This window comes from Amborella trichopoda, chromosome 11, assembly GCF_054954075.1.
Source record: "Amborella trichopoda isolate Santa Cruz 75 chromosome 11, AtrichopodaSantaCruz75HAP2 v2.0, whole genome shotgun sequence".
NCBI classification, from domain to species: Eukaryota; Viridiplantae; Streptophyta; class Magnoliopsida; order Amborellales; family Amborellaceae; genus Amborella; species Amborella trichopoda.
In genome coordinates, this window is record NC_142346.1 from 33,777,018 (window position 1) to 33,800,224 (window position 23,207).

The 23,207-nt window shown below is 37.7% G+C and overlaps 1 protein-coding gene across 2 annotated transcripts; it reads right to left on the reverse strand.

Moving 5' to 3' along the window:
• Positions 1-6,720: 6,720 nt before the first annotated feature.
• On the reverse strand, positions 6,721-22,192 carry LOC18436668 (uncharacterized). Of its 2 annotated transcripts, none has more exons than XM_006846894.4 (3): positions 21,829-22,192; positions 11,308-11,379; positions 6,721-9,313 (listed from the first exon to the last, which is right to left on the reverse strand). In XM_006846894.4, the coding sequence occupies exons 1-3, from the start codon at positions 21,836-21,838 to the stop codon at positions 7,158-7,160; spliced, it is 2,238 nt and encodes a 745-aa protein (XP_006846957.2). In that variant the 5' UTR covers positions 21,839-22,192; the 3' UTR covers positions 6,721-7,157. The 2 variants fall into 2 exon arrangements, with proteins under 2 accessions (XP_006846957.2, XP_088708600.1); XM_088852474.1 differs by having other exon boundaries at positions 6,721-10,373; positions 21,829-22,056.
• Positions 22,193-23,207: the final 1,015 nt, after the last annotated feature.

Genomic DNA, 23,207 nt, shown 5'->3' on the forward strand with positions numbered 1-23,207 from the left:
CCCTGAATATTAAGGGGCTTAGGATAGGGACAATTCTTTGAAAATTGGGAATCACACACCATCCTCGACACGGCAAAACCAGGGTACAGATTTAAGCCCCATATGATATTGGGTTGGCCAAATTAAAATGGGATGTCCCTGAGAACTACCAAGAGTTGTCCATTAGGAGTAGAACCTCTGGCAATCGGTCTAGTCCGCACACTAGCTATATGAGCCTCCCACCTTCACTTCCAGCTAATACCCCAATCAAGGGAGGTCAAGCCAATGAGGCATTGGTTTAGGCTCTAGGACAAGCACTATGTAACAAAATGGATCTAAATTCAACATGTGGTTCAAGTGCAACTATAACTGTAATCTCCTCACCACCAAGGTAGCCCTCAAACTCCGACTAGCGCTAGCCAGCCAACCTCTCATTGGCCTCTCTAGCGAGGTTAACCACCAGCCATGGCCCATCAGCTAGCACCTCCTACATATCCTACTCAACCACTATGAAGTCCAACCATTCACAGTACTCTTGCCCACCATATTCTAATTTAACCTTCAACCGCCTACCCTTTTCCAAACAACCCATGGTACAAAGTCACCCAATCGGTCCATGTTGACCGGGCTCAGCTAGTCATTATGGAGGGGACCCTTAAGGTCCTCTAAGAGACCCTAAGGAGAATGGTGGTGTACAATTTCATGATCCCCAAGTCTGATATATAGAAACACCTGAGGAGTTCCGATGATCTTCTACTAAGTTTTATTAATGCCTGAATTTAGAAGTATTTATCTAGAAAAGGTGGCCTGAGGTTGCACATCACCTCTTACATACTCATAGTAACCGCTTTGTGTAGTAGGCCGAATTGCCTCAAAACAGTAGTCACCCATGGTTTACACAGGGAGGCCCTCACTTTGCATAGAAAATTCATGAGGGATCACCCAAATTTAATATGTGACGAGATGTTACATAGGTTCATCTCCTATTACTAGGGAAACAAGCCATGAACTATATCACTTCAGAAAATAATTATTGTGAGCTATATCTGCCTTTAGCTATGGTTAAAGAACTGTATGAAAATCATGACTTGAGGGGATCTTGGAGAATTAACTGCTCTTATAATAGAGTCTAGAATTCAGTGTTTTTGCAGCTGGCTGATCTACTGAACAACCTTGAACATGTTTATATTTCGCAGAATGTAGAAGATGAGATCGTATTGGAAGCTGAAAATGATAGTTTATTCACAATTAAATCAGCTTATCGTATACTCTTCCATGATCACCTCAGATGGAAAAAGCATAAGCTCAATAAAGTTTGGAGTTGGCCTATTCCCCATAAAGTGCAAGCATTCCTGTGAATCTTATTTTACGGAAGAACTTTAGCAATGGACAATCTTCAGAAAAGGGGTAGAATTTTGGCCATCTTCGGCTTATTATGCAAGGAGAATGAAGAAATGGGGACCATCTCTTTTTATGTAGCTCAATTACTAATCGAAATTGAAATTGGGCATTTCAAAAGATGGGAATTCACATATTACTTCCAAGGAGTCATAAAGATATCTTGGAGCAACTAAGTTTGGATAGTTTGCCGAAGGTTGAGAGGATAATTTGGAAAATTTGTAGAGCAGTGATTTTGTGGAAGATTTAGCTAGAGAGAAACAGAGAACTTTTGAAGGGGTAGTGTTGAATGGGGGGATAATAAAGAGTAAGATCTTAAATAATCTACGAAGCCGGTTCTCAGTCACAAAGGAAGGGACGGGGGTGTCTAAGGTTGATGTTGCTCTAAATTTGGCTAATTTGATAAAACAAAGATATCTTGAAGTGAGACCTAAAAGAAGATTGCAGCCTCCATTAATAGGAAGTGTAAACTAAACTTTGATGGGAGCTCCTATGGAAACCTGGGATTTACAGGCATAGGTGGAATACTTCGAAATGGTCATGATCAAATGATTTTTGGTTTTGGTAGTCCACATGGTTCTGTTACAGCTAATCATGCGGAAGTGTATGCTCTTCTTCGAGCCCTTAGGCTTAATGTAAAGAGGACTGGAGGTTTCTGTTCAATTGAGGGGGATTTTCTAAATATAATCAATTGATGTAAGGAGTTCAAACCCCTGTGGAGGCTGAGGCCGATTTGGGTGCAAATGATGGACATTTGTAGCAACTTGGAGGTATCCTTTACACATATATATAAAAAGGCGAATGATGTGGCAGATACTTTGGCTAAAAGTGGATAACTTTGAATCATTTGCAAGTAGCATATTCTTTTTTTTTTTATTTTCCTGTAATCACCATTTGAGATTAATAAGTCAAGTACTATCATTTTAAAAAAACGAAAAAACTGCCATGAGGCAATAAACTGGCTAATCAGACTTGTGGTTGAGAATCCTGCACATGAGATTAAGGATGCGTCGTGGTACCATTTCAAAATGCATTGAAATGGTACGAGTTGAAGACCCGATTAAGACCTCATAAACAAAGGGAACACGAGTCTCAAAGAGAATAATGAACCGTTTAACAATCCCAACCAAGGAATGGGCATCTTTAGGAACCCTCTCCCGAACAACGATCCCGATCCAGAAGCTGAGCAACCACACCCACACCCACTCCTATGGTGATCAAAACCACAAGCCCACAACACAACTACATAATCTTCTCAATGAAGCAATAGTTAAGAGTTGAAGACCAGAGCCTGCACATGCATCCCAGTAATGACTTATTAGTCACATTACCCCTCCCAGAATCACGAACCCAAGGAGACCTCCGCGAAACGCTGCGAGGATCACCTTCACCTTATTTAGTAAGCAACACCTAAAATGGATGAAGAAAAGGAAATCAAATCACAAGAAAACCTAGGGGAGAGAAATTCTTAATGGAAACATCCTGCCAGGAAAAACCCAGAGACCCAACTAGACCTCCTACAGTTGCTTTGAGGTGAACCTTAATAGAAACAAAATTCAAACGAAGATAAGAAATTGTATTGCTCATTCAAACAAGATAGGAAAGTGTCCTTTTGAGAAAAGAACGACACAAGATACGAAAGTGTACATTGTCTTAAACAAGATAGGAAAATATATATTATACCATTGTATCATCATTATGTATACAATGCAAGAACGGCTATAAACTGTGTGGGGCACAATTATGTTTATTCAAAAAGTTCCTCTCTCTCTCTAAAACTTTTTATGGTATCAGAGCAGGAATCTCATTCGATCTAATCCTTTTCACCGATCGCATCTCCAAGTAAGTCTCTTGTTTGCACGATCAATAGTTTGCATGATCAATGGTTTGATCTCTCTCGTTTGCATGATGAAATAGTTTGCACGATCACTATTTTTCCCTTGGAACCATCTCAATGAGATCCGAGCATGCTCGTCAGTCACTCATATGAAAACCCAATAAGCACAAAACCGTTGAAATAATCTTCTACATTTCATTATGCAATTAAAAGCCAAACCAGGCCCATCCTCTAATTCCATTATTATTTTATCAAGTCCATCATCTTTCCTATATGCCATCATCAAAACTACCCAAGCCATTAAGGCTAGTGATCGGTATTTGATCGTAGCGATCCAATGGCTACTCTATTTTCAATATCCATATATCCCTATCCCTCCACCATTAACATGGGAAATTTTGTGTCAATAAAATAATACAGAACATCATATGAGAAACTCAAATATTATCACTGATTGAAAGTTAAACTTTATAGATTTATTAATGGTGGTTGCCCTATACCAAATCAAAAGATTTCTTCTAAAAACTAAGACTACATTATGGCTAAAGTCTGACCGGCTTCTTAAAGCATGCAATCTTGTGGTTGGCCTTAAGACTTATGCAGAAATACGAAGATGCCTGAAGAACACCTATGCAGGTAATTCTCAAGATAAGGAGTTCCAACTTAACCAACAATTCCAACTCTGCAAGAAAAGGAATTCAACCCTATCAGAATATATATTCAAATTCAAGAGTATTTGTGATGATTTAGCTGCTTGTACCAGACGAAAATAAAGTATTTGTCTTTTTAATGGAATTGGTCCAAAATATGATAGTTTTGCTACCACTATACTTAAACCTATGATTCCTTCATATTTTGAAATTATATCGCTTCTTTAAAGCTATGAAATTAGAAATTAGTCAGATGTCTCTGAAGAATACTCATATCCAAATCAAAATATGGCCCACAGCATAAAATTTTGGGACCTAATAGAGGTACTAAAAATTATAGAGGTAAAGGCATACACAACTTTGGTGCTCAGTTTTTCAATTCTCGGGAGCATGAATTTGTTCAAACATGCAATAACAATAATGGGGGATATAGTTGTGCCTCAAAGAAAACAAGAAAGTTGCGGTACACCTATGCAACATATGAATCAAAGGTCCCAACAAGAGTCACATATACAACAATCAGCTCAGACACCTAGAAAAAGTGTCAAATTTATGGAAAATTTAGATATACTGCATTAAAGTGTTGGCACCGATTCAATCACATGTATCAAGAAAAAGACATTTTTCAAGCTCTTGCTGCAGTGACTACAATAAATTCCCCAGATTCGGAATGGTTCCCAGATACTGGTGCGTCAACTCAATTGCATATTTTCGAGCAATGAAGCGGATTCTTCATTATCTCATTGGTATCCAATTGTGCGCTATCAGAATCTTATATAATATCTCCCTTAAGTTATATGCTTTCACTGAAGCAGACTAGGCGGGGTGTCAAAACACTCGACATTCAACCACTGGTTTTTCCATCTATCTTGGTTCCAACTGCATAACTTGGAGTGCTAAGAAACAATCGATTGTGGCTCCTTCAAATGTTGAAGCGGAATACCAATCTATAGCATCAATTGCTGCATAATTAACATGGATTTTTTTTATTCTTCGGAATATTGGGGTGTCTCTTTCTCAGCCACCAATACTTTTTTGTGACAATATTCGTGCTCTCTACATGACAGTTAATCATGTTTTTCATTCCCGAATAAAGAAAATTGAGTTAGACTATCATCTTGTGCTTGAAAAGGCGGTTCTGGTATTACTTATCACTCGATTTGTTTCCTCTCGCAATCAAGTAGCTGATATCTTCACCAAATCTTTTCTACAAGATATTTTTCGATATCTTTGCTTTAAACTTTGGCTTCAAATGTCTCCTCAGCAGAGTTTGAGGGGGTGTAATAGAAACAAAATTCAAACAAGATAGGAAAGTGACAAGATAGGAAATGCATTGCTTTTTTTTTTTTATAGGAGAATGACACAAGATAGAAAAGTGTATATTGTCTTAAACAAGATAGGAAATTGTATATTATATCATTTTATCATCATTATATATACAATGCAAGAACCACCATAAACTGTGTGGGGTACAATTATTTTTATTCTAAAAGTTCCCCTCTCTCTCTCTCTCTAAAACTCTTTAAACCTTGCAGGACCTTATAAGCAATCACATGACTTAGACCCGTGTTTGAAAAATCGGCCTAGTCAGCTTAGAATCCGCCGAGTTGTCCTGATCAAGGGGTCCAACTCATGGATCTTAAAAAGGTTCACAAAAAATTAAATTTTAAAAAAAAGTAAGAAATCTATTTGTAATATGTTCATTTATGTGCTATATAATGTTAGGAAAGAATGGAAAGTACTTTTGCCATGAATACTATTTTCCCTTCTTTTTTTGGATTATTTCAAAAATATACTCAGTCACAAAACGATTTGTCAAATTTTATTTTTCTACCTTTTTTTTAACCTAATTTAAATATATATTTCCTATTTTTTTAAAAAATTATCTTTTAATTTTTTATCACCTTTTTGCTGCTATAGTACTTAGCCCAACTCAGGCCGAGTGAATCGTTCATTCGAACACTGACCGAGACAATCTTACAAGCATTACGTAGTTCCGGCTCCCACAGCGTTTGGCAACGCAACAACATAACACGAAAAATTGACGTGGTTGAGACCTTGTTCGATGAACACCCACATACCACGATGCACCTAAGCGCCAATCCTCTATCTCTTCTCGTTTCTACTTGCCGTCGATGCGGATTGGCTACATGGTTTCTTTTTTTTATTTTTAGACACTTTAACTTAATTTGATATTTTAAATGTTCACAGCCTTCAATCATCAAGTGCACTTAAAAAAAAAACTGTAAAAAATAATCTATAAAAATAAATTAACTAAAGTACCCCTAAACGTTTGTAGGTGTGATGGTCAATTAATCTTTTACAAAAAAAATTTAATATTCTTATTTTCAAAAAAAAATATTCTTCTAGGTGCACCTACATGCGACAAAGATGCTTTCATGACTTCATGTCAATCCAATTGAAAGAAAACAAAATAAAATTAAATAAAAAATATTAAATCACAGCCATTCATGTTTTTTACTTCGATCTAAAACGTGACGCAAACACCCTTCCAGCGTACAGGTGGTGTCTGCCAAACCATTGCCTAGTCCTCGTGACCACAGGGACAGTGATCAGGATCATCGATTCGATAAGTTGAACGGTGATGGCCACTATAGAAAGCATTATACCAATGGCGGGTCATGGCCCCGCCAACTGCTTGGACGGTGATGCCACTCAACCACATATTCCAATTGCACAAGTATTGGAGTATGAAGAAAAAAACAAACCAGGCCTATTCCAAACCCTGAAAACCAGTTCAAGAATGAGAATTATCAAATACAATGGTTACCTTGCTCTAGAACAGTAGAAATACACTTAGAAAAGAATGCATCAAGTTACACTGCAAAATAAGAATACCAAGAACAAGCCAGTCCACACCACATGCATATCTATGAACTCCCACTAATAATTTCACGGGTTCAACAATTTCAATCTACATTTCCATATCTGGCTCTTGGCACTTTTTCCCAAAAGGACGCCAGCAACCTGAATTATATACCAAATTGAAACCCAATGCCACAAAAAATGGCAAAAATAAAGAACACCACAAAGCAAAAATCAAGTAAAGTGAAAAGCGTAAACAAAATCAGATGCAAAAAACCCAACATACTTTTACAATACCCCATCAGGCTCCTATAGTTACAACCACCACATCTCCATGACCCCCCATCTACAATCCAATCTTTTCAACAACCACTTCACCATTTCATGGCAAAAAGAATTCTTTTTTTTTTTTTTTGGAACCACCTCAAAATTTCTCTATTTTTTTGTATTGACACCACCCTAACATTTCATTGCAAAGGAGAAGTCCCTGAAGACTCCGCAACATCCTCTCCTCTCACCAGAACAATTGAATTTCTTTCCACCAACTTTCCTCTATCCAAAGACTCCGAATCCCCCACAACCCTATTCAACCTCCTCAACCAAATATCATAGTCCACAGGGTAAGGTGTCCCACAAAGACTATCCACATAGTCTGAGAAGGCCTTAAGCAAAGCCGAAACCTCCCCTAATTGTTGTTGTATCACCCTTCTTGCCCAACACCTCTCTCTCCATTGCAATGCTGCCTCTATAGACTCCATATCTTGCAAGCTCCCACCGCACAAAAAATACAAAAGATAAACCACACTCTCAGCATCAGAAGCAGGGCAAAGCTTCCCTTGCTGCAACGCATGTGTCGATGAAAATTGCAAGTTCATGCCTGGACTATCCCTATCCTCCAAAACTGCATGGCCCCATGATACAAGCACATAGCGGTGGTACCTAACACCACCATAGTGGGCCCCACTGCTAACCTTAACCACATTCTCAGGGGAGATATCACCATGTTGAACATTAACTGAGGCTGCACTCTTAAGAGCAGATAGGCAGTCCCGACAACATCGCAAGGCCTCTTCAGAAGAAAGAGGGCCCTCTTGTGCTATGATAGAGGAGAGAGGTTCCCCAACTGGTAAGGTCACGAGTACTGGGGTTCCACACCAAGGGTGATCACACCGGCCCCCTGGGCTCTTCTTTGAGCAAGGGCCTGGATGTAGGACTCGACCTGATGCTATAATCTCAGGTATATAGATGCATGAAAGGCCCCGTTGCTTCAAAATGTTGAGGACCTTGGTTTGGCGTTGGACCTGATACCACGTGCTCATGTCCTCCCATGAGGGCTCAAGCCTTGATGGGTGGGCCCCCACATGAACAGTAAGAAGCTCACTTGGTTGGTCCAATGAGACCGCACTATATAAGGAGCATGTCTGGTTGCCTAAAGTGTCCTTTATTTGGAACCCTTTCTGCCCTTGAGAGTCTTCAAGAACCAAGACCTCATTGGGCTCAAGCACAAGTCGATCAAATTGCTTTCTATAACAAGAGTCCGTATCGTCTTCTAGTTCCACGATCTCCCCTTGATTTTGATGCTCCAGTTGGGTATGGATCGGGGTGACCCCATTCTCGGTTAGACGACATTCAATCCTTCGTTTTTGGAGTCGAAGGCTATGGTCAGCAGCCAATGCAGCAATCGACTTTCTCGGAGGCCCCTTCCATTGAATGATAGAGTAGAATGTCGCCAAAAGTAGCTGAAGTGTTCCTAAGTCTCCCCAATTTGCATTTCCAAGCTTGTTCCAAATCCGGTCTATTGGGGAAACATAGACTTCTGCATGGTTCTTCATCCAGTTGGCAACAGACACATAGGGGTTACCTGAGCTAAGATCTAATTTGCTTAAATCACCACCAAATTTAACCACCCCACCAAATTTGGGGTCAAGAACTAATAAGTAAACGGAATCACCACATGTATCGGACTTGCTTAGACTCCTTGAGAGAATTATGTGAAATCCATAGAAGAGTGCTTCACTGATGGTAGAGGCAGACAGCCCCAGCTCGTTTTCGCTCCCTATTTCAGATTTGAACAGCGCAAACTCTACCACTTGGTCCCATTGGCCTTGCATGTCTTTGCCATTTTTAGCCATTAATGCAGCTCCACAAAGCCCTCCTATCTTCCCCCTTGACATTGCCTTTTCCACAGTATAGAATTTGGAGCCAGCTCTGAGAGGACAGCATATGAAAAATGGCAAAGGTCCATTTTTATGCCAAAAGGTTCGCCAAAGACCATCTGCACTCGCAAGTAAAAAGTCCTCCAATGCAAGATACTCCTCTTCTTTTGCAATGCCTGAGACATGGTCCATGCAAGGCATCCGGAGAAGTTGTTGAAACACAACCCCTTCTAATGCATAATCAAGCTTTCTCAACTCATCAATTAGAAAAGGTGACTTGAAGGACCATTTCCCATCTGAAGAAGTCGAATTCATCCTCTCAAGAATCCAGTCTTCAAGATAGTATGAAAGGGATTCACAATCAATGAGTTTCTTGGCACAATCTTTAAGTCCCTTGAACGCTCTCCTGGATGTAGGCATAAACTTGCTTGCAATTGATCTTCCTGACCTCCTATCAGGTGAGACACCTGAAATATTAAGCCCCATATTGTAGACAGTCATTTTAAGCAGTTCTACACATGTTTAAAGTTACAAGTTTCATTTAAAGAGAGGAAATCCATGTTTATAAGGAGGCATTATATTGCACAAACATGTAAGTGCTAGTCAAGACATACCAAATACAAATAAAGATAAGATACTGAACTTAATGGAATGCAAGTGCAAGCAAAAGGAATGTTCAAAGCATATTCTTGAATCATTTTATCCAGGCATCTGATTCATAAACATGCACCGCATACATCAAGAACCAAGTCATTTGATGGGTTTCGCAAGAGTGCAACAAGCGTAAAAGAAACACGTTAACTTTTTCTCTCTTTTTTTGGGTGGTTCAGGAGTAGGTCTGAACAAGAGATGCAGGCTTGCAATTGTTAACACCCTAACCACTAAACCCAAGCCTGAGCTCCAGTATTATTCCCCAAGCCTGAGCTCCAGTATTATTCCCCAAGCCTGAGCTCCAGTATTATTCCCCAAGCCTGAGTTCCAGTATTATTCTATGTTTCTTTATTTGGGATTGTATATTATGAGACCATCTATCTTTGCTGCAAGGAGATCACAATTACTACTAACCATTGGATGCCAAATTGGTTGACTTGGGTGTGTTACAAAGTTCAAGAATTTCTTTTTTGAAGTTTGAGTTTAGTCAACGATACAGCCACCCGATTTGAAATCTGACAGATGAGAGCAATTGTGACCTCCTTGTATTAAAAAATAAATGGTCTCTTTGTATGCTTTTCCTTTTTATTTCTACCCAAATTAAAACTTCATCTCAAGTTGTTAGTTGAAAGGCTATTTAATGTATCTAAAACTCACTCCTAGTGTTTATACTTGGGAAATTTTCCATTTTCAGAAACAAGTCTCTTGCACATTTGGATTGTATCAACACGCAAACCATTTGGGTGATAGTGTCCCAAATCCTATCTTTCAGTCCCTGTAATCAAGGGCTGATCCTCACATCAGACTATCCTCTTATCTCTAGGCACACTTTTCTCGCTTTTTCTTGCCCTCACAACTTCAGTACTCTTCCTGCATCTGTTCAACATAATAGCATTGTCACAATTGGTCTCTTTCTGACTCTCTTTTCGAAAGGATTGATTGATTTGTATTCATATTATAAGAAATAATACTGATATAAGCAACGCATTTACAAATCAGAAATCAGTGGTATAATTAAAAATTGGTCTAAATAAACAGCCCTACCTATGCAAAAGGAAATAGATGATTGTTTTGCTTTTTTTTTTGGGAGGGGGGGTTAGGGTTGGTAATAATAAAGAGCCTACCACTCCTCTTCCTCTTAGCAGTCAGAGACAAAATAAAGCGAAAAACAGAAAAACATAACAGCAAACTTTCAAACAAAAAAAGACAGAAGAAAAGAGGGCATAGGATTCTCTTGAACCTAAGGTAGAACTAAATTTACAACATTCCACATGTACATATGGATTCTTCTTCCATCCCTCGATACACACCCATGTTCAGTTCAAAATGCACTTTTCATCCCTTGAAGCTTCACTTAGTTTTGCCCAAATTTCAACAGTAACATTTTGAATTCTTTGCCAGTTTATAGACGAGTAAGATGAAGGTAGCATATACTTTTACTATGCTTAAGTAGAAAAATGCCATCATTCTTCTCAATAGTCTATGGTAGCGCCAGTGAACTTTGTCTTAAACAATCGATGTACTTGATACAAGCATCTAATCACAAACTATTCCTTCTCAAAATCTCTTCCATGTCTACTAATAGACAAGCCATGTGTTCTAGAACAGAGATAAATTCCAAATGACCTACCAGTCTGAATCATTTTTTATATAAATGGATCTAAAATACAAAAGTATTAGGAAACTCAATAATGGTTAATTCCAGCATCAGTCCTTATTGACACTTCCACTGCAATGGATTATGAAATCTATAGCAACAGAACTAAACACAGTATCAAAAAGTGAAAAAGATAACATCTTAGATGCAAACCTGCGCTAGACATTCTAAAACTTCCATCTACACTTGGTCCTGAAGATGAATCCAGAAACCTTTGTTGACGTCCTGCAGGCATGTGAACAAGAAGAGTACTAAATATATGAAACTTACACATAAAATTTCTAAGTTGTCAATGACAAAAATTATTGAACACATGCTTGGGTCAATTACCATATACAATTTATCTTGAAAACAGCTTTTCTTGTTGGAAAGCAAGGACATAGTCATATGACTGCATTACTAGAAGTTGAATTGCAACATAAGATATAATTATGCATGTCAGTAAAACAGAATAGTATTTATAATAAAATATAGGGTAAGGTTTTCGGGAGTCTGCGGACTCATCTATTTAGTCCTCCCTCCAAAGATGGATCTTGGATCCAAAATTTCGGGGTTGAGAATCTCAATTATGGTGAACATGAATCTGAAAAAAGAAAATAAGTTTCAAAAAATTAAAAAGTAAATTTTTTTTATATATTTTTTAGGGAAAGTATAAAATGAGACAATTTACCTTTGGTACAAGGTGGTCACATTAATCTTGACCATTGGATGTGAAATTGGGTGGCTGCAATTATTCCATTGACTAAGCTCAAATGTCAAAAGAAATTTTCTCAAACTTTGTGACACATCCAAGCTATCAAATTTCATATCAGATGGTTGTAATTAATTGTGACCACCTTGTATCAAAGGTAAATGGTCTCATTATATACAATCCCTATTTTTTAACATCATCCATTTTAGTTTTTGATTGGATCACCATTTTTTCACATCCATCTTTAATATGGATACTTGATGTGTTGGGGGATGCAGCTGTGAAACTCTGTTCCCTGACACATGAAATATCTTTCATAATACATATTCTAACACATCTTAATGATTCCCGACGAGTTCACGGTCATATGCTGAAATAGAGGCACAGATCAAATAAATTTGTGCTGTCACTCTGTGACGATGCCTGCCAATTACCTGATGAGGGCATATACAGGTTCTTGGCTGTGACTGTTTATTTCATATTAGAACTATAGGCACAAAGGTAAAAGACATTTTCTGTAATGAAATGGGAATCTAATCGAAATCTGCCTCATTCAGTTATGAAAGATACGTTTTTATTCTTTTATTAATGTCAAGGTAGGACCTGGTGAGAATGGAACTCTGGGCATCACGTTGTGGCACACGGTACTCTAAGCACTTGTGCCCAGAGCCTTGATGCACTGCAAGGAAAAATACATGTTCTTCTGCGTACTGCACTTTTATACCCAGAAATGCTATATCTTGATGCACAAACCTCGCAATATGTTAGATAACTAAGCTTACTTGCCAAACAACTGTTGCCTCAGTATGTTCAGTTTTAGAACGTGTGCGAGCAAGTTCAGTTGCCAGTCTTACTATGGGTTGATACTCAGCTTCACTTTCGCTTCAGAGTATAAGATTAGACCCCATGGAAATATAGGACTTAACAGTGGAAATCCACTATGATGGAAAACCAGCCAACTCTCAACAATTAAAGCAACAAGGTGTTTGGCCAAGAGGGCAGAGAGATACCAGTCCAACCAGCAGATGATATGCCATTATTAAATAAACTAGTGAATTCAGTTTATGCCTTCTTCTATATGAATTTCATTTAATCATTGTATATCTTGACAAATATAATTGTCATCAAATTTAATGTTAGATCCCCTGAATACCATTAGTATTTTGATATTTGGTTCGAAAATGAGGGGTTGTACTCATTATGCTTGTGACTGAGTAACAAGAACGTCAAGGGGGTCTGGCCTGCAATCCACCATGTTGCTTGACAACAAATACCAAAGCGGAAATCAAGTTGGTCCAACCAAAAAAGGCATGGGATTTCCAGGGCTCCAACAACTTTAGCAGAGACAAGATGGACTATAAATGAGGAGGAAGTGTTGGTTCGAGTAATCTCTCATGTCGAACCATAGTTGTCGGAAATGCTTGGGAACCCAAATCGTCTTAGGAACCGGAATCGTGGCCGGCTAGAAGATTCTTGTCTTGGGAATCGTTGTCTGTACAATAAGAATCGCTAGGAACGAGATTCCTAGTTTTTGAGAATCATGTTTTGACCGAAATAGATCCAAGTTTCATCCACCTATGGAATCGGGATTTCGTCCTCCTTGGAATCGGGATTCTCATCCCCTGGAATCGACACTCCAGGAGTCAAGATTCTTTAATAGGCAGAATCGAGTTTCCGACATCTATGGAATCGAGTTTCTGACATATGTGGAACATAGATACGTCGTTATTTCGAATTGTGATTCAAACATATTTGGAATCAAGTTTTTAAAGCATATAAATTAGAGATCCATGCCAATTTGAGATCGAGATTTACAACAATATGGACTATGGAATGCATTTGACGACCCCTACCAAGAATCAAGATTTCATTTTTATGGAGAAGGAAGCCACAAGAACATCTTGAGCCTCATCAACTTTAGAACCTATATTGGATGTCTCTTATTAGAAGGTTTCTCGAATTTTAAAGTGATTGTGTTGACTATTGAACTTATAGTCATTATATACAAAAGACAAGTATTCCTAAATTGTGATTTTGACTTCATTATTATAAAGACAAAATAGGATTATGTCTACACCATGGTAGTACTTTTAATTGTATGTGTTGTATTTACTAACTATATTTTATATTTAAAGTAAAGGCTAACCAGGGTGCCACAAGTAAAATAATGAAACCCTGCAACCACTAGAAGCATTCGAAGGAAGATTTCTAATCCCATTGGCATGGAATCAGGATTTAATCCTCGCTAGAATCCATATTCGATATATGGGAACATCTACCTGCAATTGATGGGTTCAAGTTTTCAAAAATGTGTTGGATCGAGATTCCGAAATTAAGGAATCGAGTTTCCTTGGTTCCGATAAATGGTTTCTAAAGATGTGTTGAATCAAGATTCCGAAATTAAGGAGTCGAGTTTCCTTGGTTCCGAAAAAAGGTTTCTAAAGATGTGTCGAATCGAGATTCTGAAACTAAGGAATCGAGTTTCCTTGGGTTCGAAAAACGGTTTCCGTGGAAATTCCTTAATGGAAACACAAAATCGGGTTTCGTAAATGGAAACACGAGGTCGGTGGAGAGATTCCAGTAACTATGTATCGAACTCTAGTTGAAGAACCATATTAGGAAATAAATTATTTGAGGTCATTTCCTGTTGGTACTTGGTATAATGTAATGATTATAAAAGAGAGCGAAAATATGTCAGGAAACTCGTGCAAATGAGTAATTCATAACCAAAATGAGGTGTAAAAGCACTAAAATTTCCATCCATGCACACATTTCATGTTCCAAGATGTGTAAAGTTTAATAGCAGTGACACATTTCAGCCACAGAAGATTAAAAACCTTGAGAGAAAGGAAAAATATGTCAGGAAACTGATGCAAATGAGTAATTCATAACCAAAATGAGGTGTAAAAGGACTAAAATTTCCAACCATGCACACATTTCATGTTCCAAGATGTGCAAAGTTTAATAGCAGTGACACACTTCAGCCACTGAAGAATAAAAAACCTTGAGAGAATACATGTCGACTCCCCATGTAGATGGCATGTATTTCTATGTTTTGTGAGTGAGGCCAGTTGCAAATGCATAGGAGCAAGAGTGCATAGAATTATGTATTTATCCTGGATAAAAGTTACCATCAATTATCAGTAATATGACATTGATGAAAGCCTTTGGTGCCACGGTGAGCTTATATCGTTCACATGAGACATCAACAAGAAACTTGAGAGAATAAACCCATCTCCAGCATCCTGTACTTGCTTGTACTTACAAATAGGAACCAATTCCTTATGGTTCTTGAGACAATAAACCCATCTACAGAATCCTGTACTTGCTTGTATTTACAAATTCCATATACCATAATTTTGCAAGGCCTGTAGAGAATTCTTCTTGAATGGACCATTCAAGACTTTCCTACATGATAAGTCTTTGCTAATGCAAACTAATTACAAGCACATTAATATACTAGGTTAGTGATTGGCAAAGTTTCTACATGACAGAAATGGAGCTCTTAATAGTCTTGACCCCACTAAATATAACCCTTTGTTAAGAGAATCAGCAAGCTCATTGGCGTGTCTCAATACATGACATTAAGAAATTTCTGGTGTCATATCAGTCATAAATCTCTCCAACAGGGCTCTTTGTGTAACTCTTTGAAAGAGTTTGGCTTGGTTGCTTTCTTGATTGTAGATAAAAAATCAACTTTTGTGCAGTTCTATTAGTACACAGGTAGAGTGGGCGCAGACACCACCACGCCATTGCCAGAGAAGTTGTCAACAGTGGTTTACATTATCACTAAGGTAAAAGGCAAACACAACGCACAATTATTAGTAAGGCTGATGCGGGATGAGATATGAGGGATGGTTGTGATGCCAAGGGTGAGGTGCAAACATGAGCATCTCGTGGTTGATGCTTCATATTTCTTGAATGGGTGAATCTTGTATACCGGTTGAGAGAATTATACCAGTTCAGTACAAGTGTTTTGGTTATTTTGTCAGTTCTGAGGAAGACTTGGAATTTTCTTTATTTAGAAAGTTAAAATAATTAACAAAACTTTAAAAAATGAAGGGATGGTGAATTCTAAAGTCTCTGAAAAATGAAGGGATGGCGAATTTTTAAAGTCTAAACAGAACGTCCATTACTTAACCATTCAAATTTACATAAACTAAGCAAAAAATATAAACATTTGTTTTTTTAACATGTTAACTTTATATAAAGAAGTAAAGAGGGGTCCAAGATATCAAAAAATAGGCTTCCCACAGGTCGGAGCTCTGTATACAAAAAAGTGCATCCCAACAAGGGGTGCGCTGTACAACAAAAATAAAGGCCACTCCATAAACAGGAGCCCTGTACAAAGAGAAAATAAAAAGTAATCAAGTAGGTACACAAAACACTTCCAATTCAGAGTCTATCAAACAGAGGGGTTAAGGGGTTGTCCAATGATGATGTGGCCGCCTCCTTAGCGAGGGTGTCAGCTTCCTGGTTTGATACCCTCCAAGTATGCCTCCATAAGATGTGCATAGCCCTGCAGGTGTGAGCGAGTGACCAAGGGTAGGCAGTTGATCCAAATGCCCAGCTTATCACATTCTTAGAGTCTCCCTCGATCACTACGGAGGAGTTCAACTGAGGTTGAGCAATTTGATGCTCTCTAGTAAAACCAAAGCCTCTGCTGTCATAGAATCAGCATGAATGATATTTTTGGAGGAGGAGGAAGCAAGGGTGGAGCCATTGTGGTCCCTGAGGAGAGCCCCAATTCCTAAGGGGCCAAGATTCCCCAAGGAGCAACCATCAAAGTTGCGCTTGATTTCTCCCAGGTCTGGTGGCCTCCAAATGGAAGCTCGTGGGATGAGGGTTTCTCTTGAAAATAGAATAGCTTCCCAGTCTTGATAGAATGCGATATGGGATAAGCCTTTGAACCGCTTGTGGTTGGCCAACCCACCTAAGTCTATTCTCTCTCATTTTATCGTCTATTGGTGTCACACGTAAATTTTTCCAAATGGATTCATTTCAAATTCTATCCCTTATTGTCATGCCACTCATCCATCTAAACATCCTCATCTCCGCTACACTCATTATATGGGTATGCTGTTTTTTGATCACCCAACATTCCACCCCATAGAGCAAAGCTGGTTTCACAGTTGTTCAACAGAAATTGAACTTCAGCTTCATTGGTATGTGGCGATCACATAAAACTCCAGTTGCACATCTCCACTTCGCCCACCCAACTCTAATTTCGTGTGCGATATCTTCCTCAATCTCTCCATTTTCCTGGATGATCAACCCAAGATATCTAAAGTTCGGCCTTTTTGGTATTTCCTGACCGTCTATCTTAACCACTTCCTCATCTCTACACCTATTACATTTACTACTACACTTGGCTAGTTTTAAACCTTTTAGATTCTAGAGCATCCCTCCAAAGTTCTAACTTTGTGTTGATGTTGTTTCAGGTCTCATCAATCCAAACTATGTCATCTACGAACAACATGCACCACATTGCCTCATCCTTTAGATGCCTAGTTAAGCCGTCCATAACTAAGACAACGAGGGATGGGCTCAATGCTGACCCCAAATGTAGACCTATTGTTACCGAAAACTCACTCATCTCTCCATTAGTTGCTCGCACACTAGTTAGCGCTCTATCATACGTATCTCTCACTAAGTCGATATAGTGGCTGGAGGCTCCCATTCATATAAACAGTACAAACTCAAATATAAAGTTTAGTTTAAAAGTTTAAATTTTTAATGTTATGATTACTAAGATATGAAAAAAACTATAACTGTTAATAGGTGACAATAACAAAGACTAAGGTAATTAAGTTCAACTATAAAATCTTTATTAAAAGGAATTGGGACTCAAGACCAATATTAGAGGTCCTGCACAAGGATAATAATTTAACTGTTATATTAAAACATAAAACTTATTCAAAATAAAATGTAAATAGAGTTGAGAAGTTGTAGTTCAAGCTCAACGACTTTAACAAACAAGTTAAACCATGAGAGATCAAAACAAACCAAATTTGCTACGTTGGTTTTTGGGGTTAAGAATGTTCAGGAGTTGAAAAAAAGGCTAAGGAACCCCTCATGGCCTAAAAATAGGGCTAAAAGGGACCAAAGACCAAGACAATAGGCTTTGATAATTAAGAAACATGGGAACGAACCAAAAAAAAAGCCTAGACTTGTGGAATCTTGGAAGAGAAGGTAAGTACGTGATGAGGTTCAACAGAGTCTAACAATATTCACCCAACAAAGAATGAGTCTTTCTTTCCACGCCTTTATTCTAGGCAAGAAATACCTAAAAGACATAAATTTTGATATCTTGGGTTGATAATCCAGGAGAATGGAGAGATTGAGGAAAATACGCGCATTGAGTTAGAGATGGGTGGGCAAAGTGGAGATGTGCATCCGAAGTTTTATGCAATCGCCACATATACTAATAAAACTGAAGCGGAACGACTGTAAGACCAGCCATTCTTTATGGGACAGAATGTTGGGCAGCCAAGAAACAAGATATCCATTGGATGAGTGTAGTTGAGATGAGCATGTTGACATTGATGAATGGCAATACAAAAAAGGATAGAATGCAGAATAAATACATTTGATGAACTTAGGGGTTGCTCCAATAGGCGATAAGATGAGGGTAAGTATACTTAGGTGGGCTGGCCATGTGCAACATGAACTTAATACAGCACCGGTTAAGAGATATGATTTGGCTCAATGGAAGGCTCTAAAAAGGTAAGGGAAAGGCCCAAAAGACATGGATATACGTATTGAGATGATATATGACCACTTATGGTCTGATTGAGTGTACGGCCCTTGATAGAGCAGAATGGTGGAACAAGATTCACATATTTGACCCCAAATAGTTGGGATAGGCTCAAATGATGATAATGATGATGATGATTTATAACTTCACATGCACCTTTTTCAGGACTGCTAAATGCTTTAGGCAAAGGATGTACTGGATGTACTATATTTGTTCATGATCATTAGTTTGGTTTGGTAGACTAGTGTGATCTTTGGAATAGGAGATTGTTGAGATGGACTAATTGTTTTTCCTTTCATAGGATGTATAGAATATTTTGAACTTGTAATCTAGGAATGGTTATGATTATTTCAAGTTGGCCACGAGCAGAAGGCCTTACCTTCCAGTTGATGCTGATATGTTTTGAGAAGGCTTTGCAACCGAAAGTAAATCTCCCAATTCAAAATAAACGGGTCTTAAAATGGAGGATATTAGAATGTGGGATGTTGCCAAATCAATTGGAATAGCTAATAAAACCTTTACATCACCTACTTGTGCTCAACACTATGCATAAGGGCTCTACTGATGTGATTCGTGATTGAGTAGGCACAAACAAGTTGGCTAGAGGGGAAGTATGGTCACTTTTACCATTCTTAGGCGTATGTGGCTATCATCCCAATAAGTGTAAGTCCTTTTTAGCTCTGCGGGATACCTAGAATGAAAGGTAGCAATTTTGATAGGCTCCAAACTGATATTATGTTAAGTGGTAGGATATAAGACAGACGATCCATCTTCCAACGACATCTCGGTAGACATTTTGAGTTTCATTAACATAGGTAGATAAAGCCCATTTCCCAAGTTTTCTAGGATGTGGTGAAGTAGCATGATAAAAGGTGATAGGGCCCTAGATGAATTAGTCAGATCTCTAGAAAGGGATTGAATGAGGATTATTCATTGTGATTATTAAAAGGGTCAAGTGAACAGATAGAAGAAAGAAAAACAATTAGGCCAATCTTTGCAACATCAATGAGATATCAATTGCATAATTGGGAGTCTTTTCCCTTTCTTCTTCCCTCTTTTATTTTCACTTTTTTCTGTTTTCTGTCAAAAGATCCAAAAAGGCAAACCAAACCAAGACTCAGGTTACCCAAGTGGTAGTCATCTACAACGGCAGGGTGCCTATTCATAGTGAGTCAGTGATTGCAAGTCAGACTCATCGAGTTTCTAAACAGCCCAAGGTTTTGGAGGATGGAAGTCCTCCAAAATCTGTGTTTCAATAGATAGCTTATGAAATAAGCAGTCATCATTGATCATCTCCAATATAGAGGTTTCTGGCTAGCTAAAAGTGCAATGGGAAACCAACTTTTATACCAAGAGAATTACAAGCAGTCCATTTTCAAAGGCATATTTAGTTTCATTGACATTACATAGGTTACGCCCATCCTTTCCTTGGCTTCTTGCTGATTTCGGTCTGGGTGATACAAACAAAAAGGGTGGAAAGGTCCAACAGGATTTTCTATGAAGGAAAATGGAAATAAGGAATCCAACCAGTACCATCAAGAATGTCATCATGTGGTGGTGCTGAAAAAACAAAGAATGGCCACCACTAGAACAATAATTCTCCAAAACCCATGAACATCGGTCATTCACAATATTCGTCTAAAGCCGTAACTAGGAGCAATATGGAACTTCTAACCCCATCTCCAGAGCAATCTGAAGGCACTGGCTGTAACAACAAATACAAATATAAAAAAATCTATCTCCGACCAATTTGGGTGTGTGCATAAAGGGATGGTGAAATTCTAATGTGCCATTACGGGACCACTACGAGTTGTAGTCTCCACATTGGCTGACTCCACATTGGCTGAGATCAATGGAGCATTCACAAGGATCAGGAATGGTCAGTTTTCTGAGATCAAGAATTGTAAATCGGAATGCACTAGCTCAATCAGATGCATCAAAGGCACTGACTACTATAAGGAAACTCGAATGAAATTTGAAATGCTATTTATTATAGTACGAAGTTTCAATAAAGCCTCGGCTTTATGAAAACAAAATAAAGCGCCACCTCAAATTGTCGTCCGGAAAGCACTTTCAGTAACAAAAATCACCATGATAGCTCAAAAATCAATTTCCAACACCGACAATAAAATTTGAAATGCAAAAAATGTACAGATCTTGTGGATCTATGAACACTTAGTTTTAGGGCGAAATGGACGGTTTAGATAATTTGTTAGGGCAAAATGGTGGTTTAGATAATTTTTATAATATACGCTATTTTTAGAGCTTGAAATCCTAATTTTTCTTCACAAGCATGATGTTCAAGCCAAGATGATCGATGTAAAGGTTTTCCAATGCTTGAATTGCAAATTTCGACGAACCTCTACTTAGTTTGATAGGGATGCAGCCCTGTCAAACCATTTTCCTTCATTAAAGACATTTTGTAGTTTGAACAAATTCCTAGGACAACAGCACAATTGCGGATAACTGGGCGGCTATGGCGTAGGCATCAAATACAGGCCTAAACAACAAACGGTTTGAATTACCATGCCAGCTTAGGCCTGCTTACTTCTCCAAAAAGAACTTCGCTTTTGTAATTTTTCCGTTCAATGGATAGTTACCAGATACCAGCAAAGAAAAAACTTTGAAACAATTAGTAAGCAGAGAACTCTTTAACATTACTCCAAAAAGGGAAAAAAAATGTTCTTCCAACAAATGAGTGTCACAGCTTTTCAAACGTTATGATCCTACACAACAGCATTACAAAGTGTTCGAATTTTTCTGACAACTCCTCAAAGAACTGCATTTTTACAGCAAAACGGAAACTAAATAACGAAACCAGAAAAGCAAAGTAATCCATCCTAAAATCAGATCTGAGAAAATAATTACCATTGGATAAAAAAAAAGTTTTTCTTAAGAACCAGAAAGTGAACTAATACCACCATGCAGAAAAAATGGATTTAACTACCTGCCTTATAAAATCACATAAAACACAAATAAATCCCCATAAAAGAGACTGAAACCAACTACCCGTACCATAATGCCATTAAAAACACGCCATAAATCCCCAAATTTCACCTTTTAATAACCAAATACAGAACCCCAAAAACTGATTCCACCCATTAAAAACTCAGTTACGCACTAAAAAGTAAAAACCAAACCAACCAAACAAAACAAAACAAAAACACACACGCAAAACAAAAATCCAGATAAGTTATCCTAATGAGAAAAGACGAAAAGCACATACCCGAGTTCATATCGAACCCCTTATTGCTACCGCCAAATAAATACGGTAGAAGCTTTTCACATTGTCCATTAAATCCTTACTTTAGAGACTGTGGATCTTAATCAGGTTAAACCCAGGGATTTTTTATGGGTTGAAACGAGCAACATATCAAGGTAACAGGCTCCCTCGCTCACTCCTTCCCTTATTTGGAGGACAGTGTGTCCATGTTCCAGTCATATGGCGTGCTATATTGTCCCTAGTTTCTGAAATAAAATAAGAGGAAAAGAGGAAAAACTTTTTTTTTTTTTTTCTCGCATTTTCAGATGAAAATAAAGGAAAATGAAAGAGGTCCACACTTCCATCCTCATAGAGAATGATGCCACCAGATATAGGCATTAAATTTTATGGGGTTTTAGGTATTTTCTTTTATAAAGGAAAATGATGTGATGCCCTTGACTTCTTTAGAAATGACCTAGAAAATGATTCCAACATTTTTATTTTTTTTCTTTTCTAGCATTGAACATTGCTTGGGATTGTCTATAAATAGATCTTTTAGCTTTAATACATCATGGTCACAATCCTTGTTGCCCCTTAAATTGCAAATAGGTGAGTGTAAAGTGTCATTTAATGAACACAAGTTCTTAAAAAAAAAATTTCATCATTATTGTTCTTTAAATTGCAATTAGGTAGGGGTAAGAGTGTCATTTAATTAATACAAAATTCAAAAAGAAATTATTTTTTAAACTTTGTGATTCACCCCAAATCAACTACATTAACATTTAATAACGGTTGGAGTCTTGACTAATCTTACTCAAGAATTGGCGAACCTAGTAAGACTCCCACCTATTATCCTACTAAGTTTGTGGAGATGAATGGTAATTTTAAGCATCCAAATGGTTATAATTTGTCTCTTGTAAAAATATACAATTGATGTAAGGCATGTTTGGATGACAGTTAATTTTATCTTGAATAAATTATCTTATTTAAAATTAATATACTCTAGATAATATTATTTTATTAGCTATTTGATACCTATCTTGTTCTATTTATATTGTTATTATTTAATTCGTTAACTTTGTTTTATAATTTTCGACTATTTTTTGTTCTTTCTTATAAAAGTGTGTGATTTTCATTAGATTATTTTGAACTAAAGAAAAACAATCTTTCAAATAATAAATCTATATGTAAAACTGTCTATAAATTTATCTTAGATAACTTTATCATGGGGGCTGTCAAGCAATAGATAGTTTATTATGGAGATTAACTTTATTAAAACAGTAAATTATTAGTGATAACGTGTATATCGAAACATGGTATAATGTTATACTAAAAAAAAAAAACTTCAATCCAATGATATAGGTGAATTGGATGTAGATGTTCCTTATGAAGTTCTTCCCTCT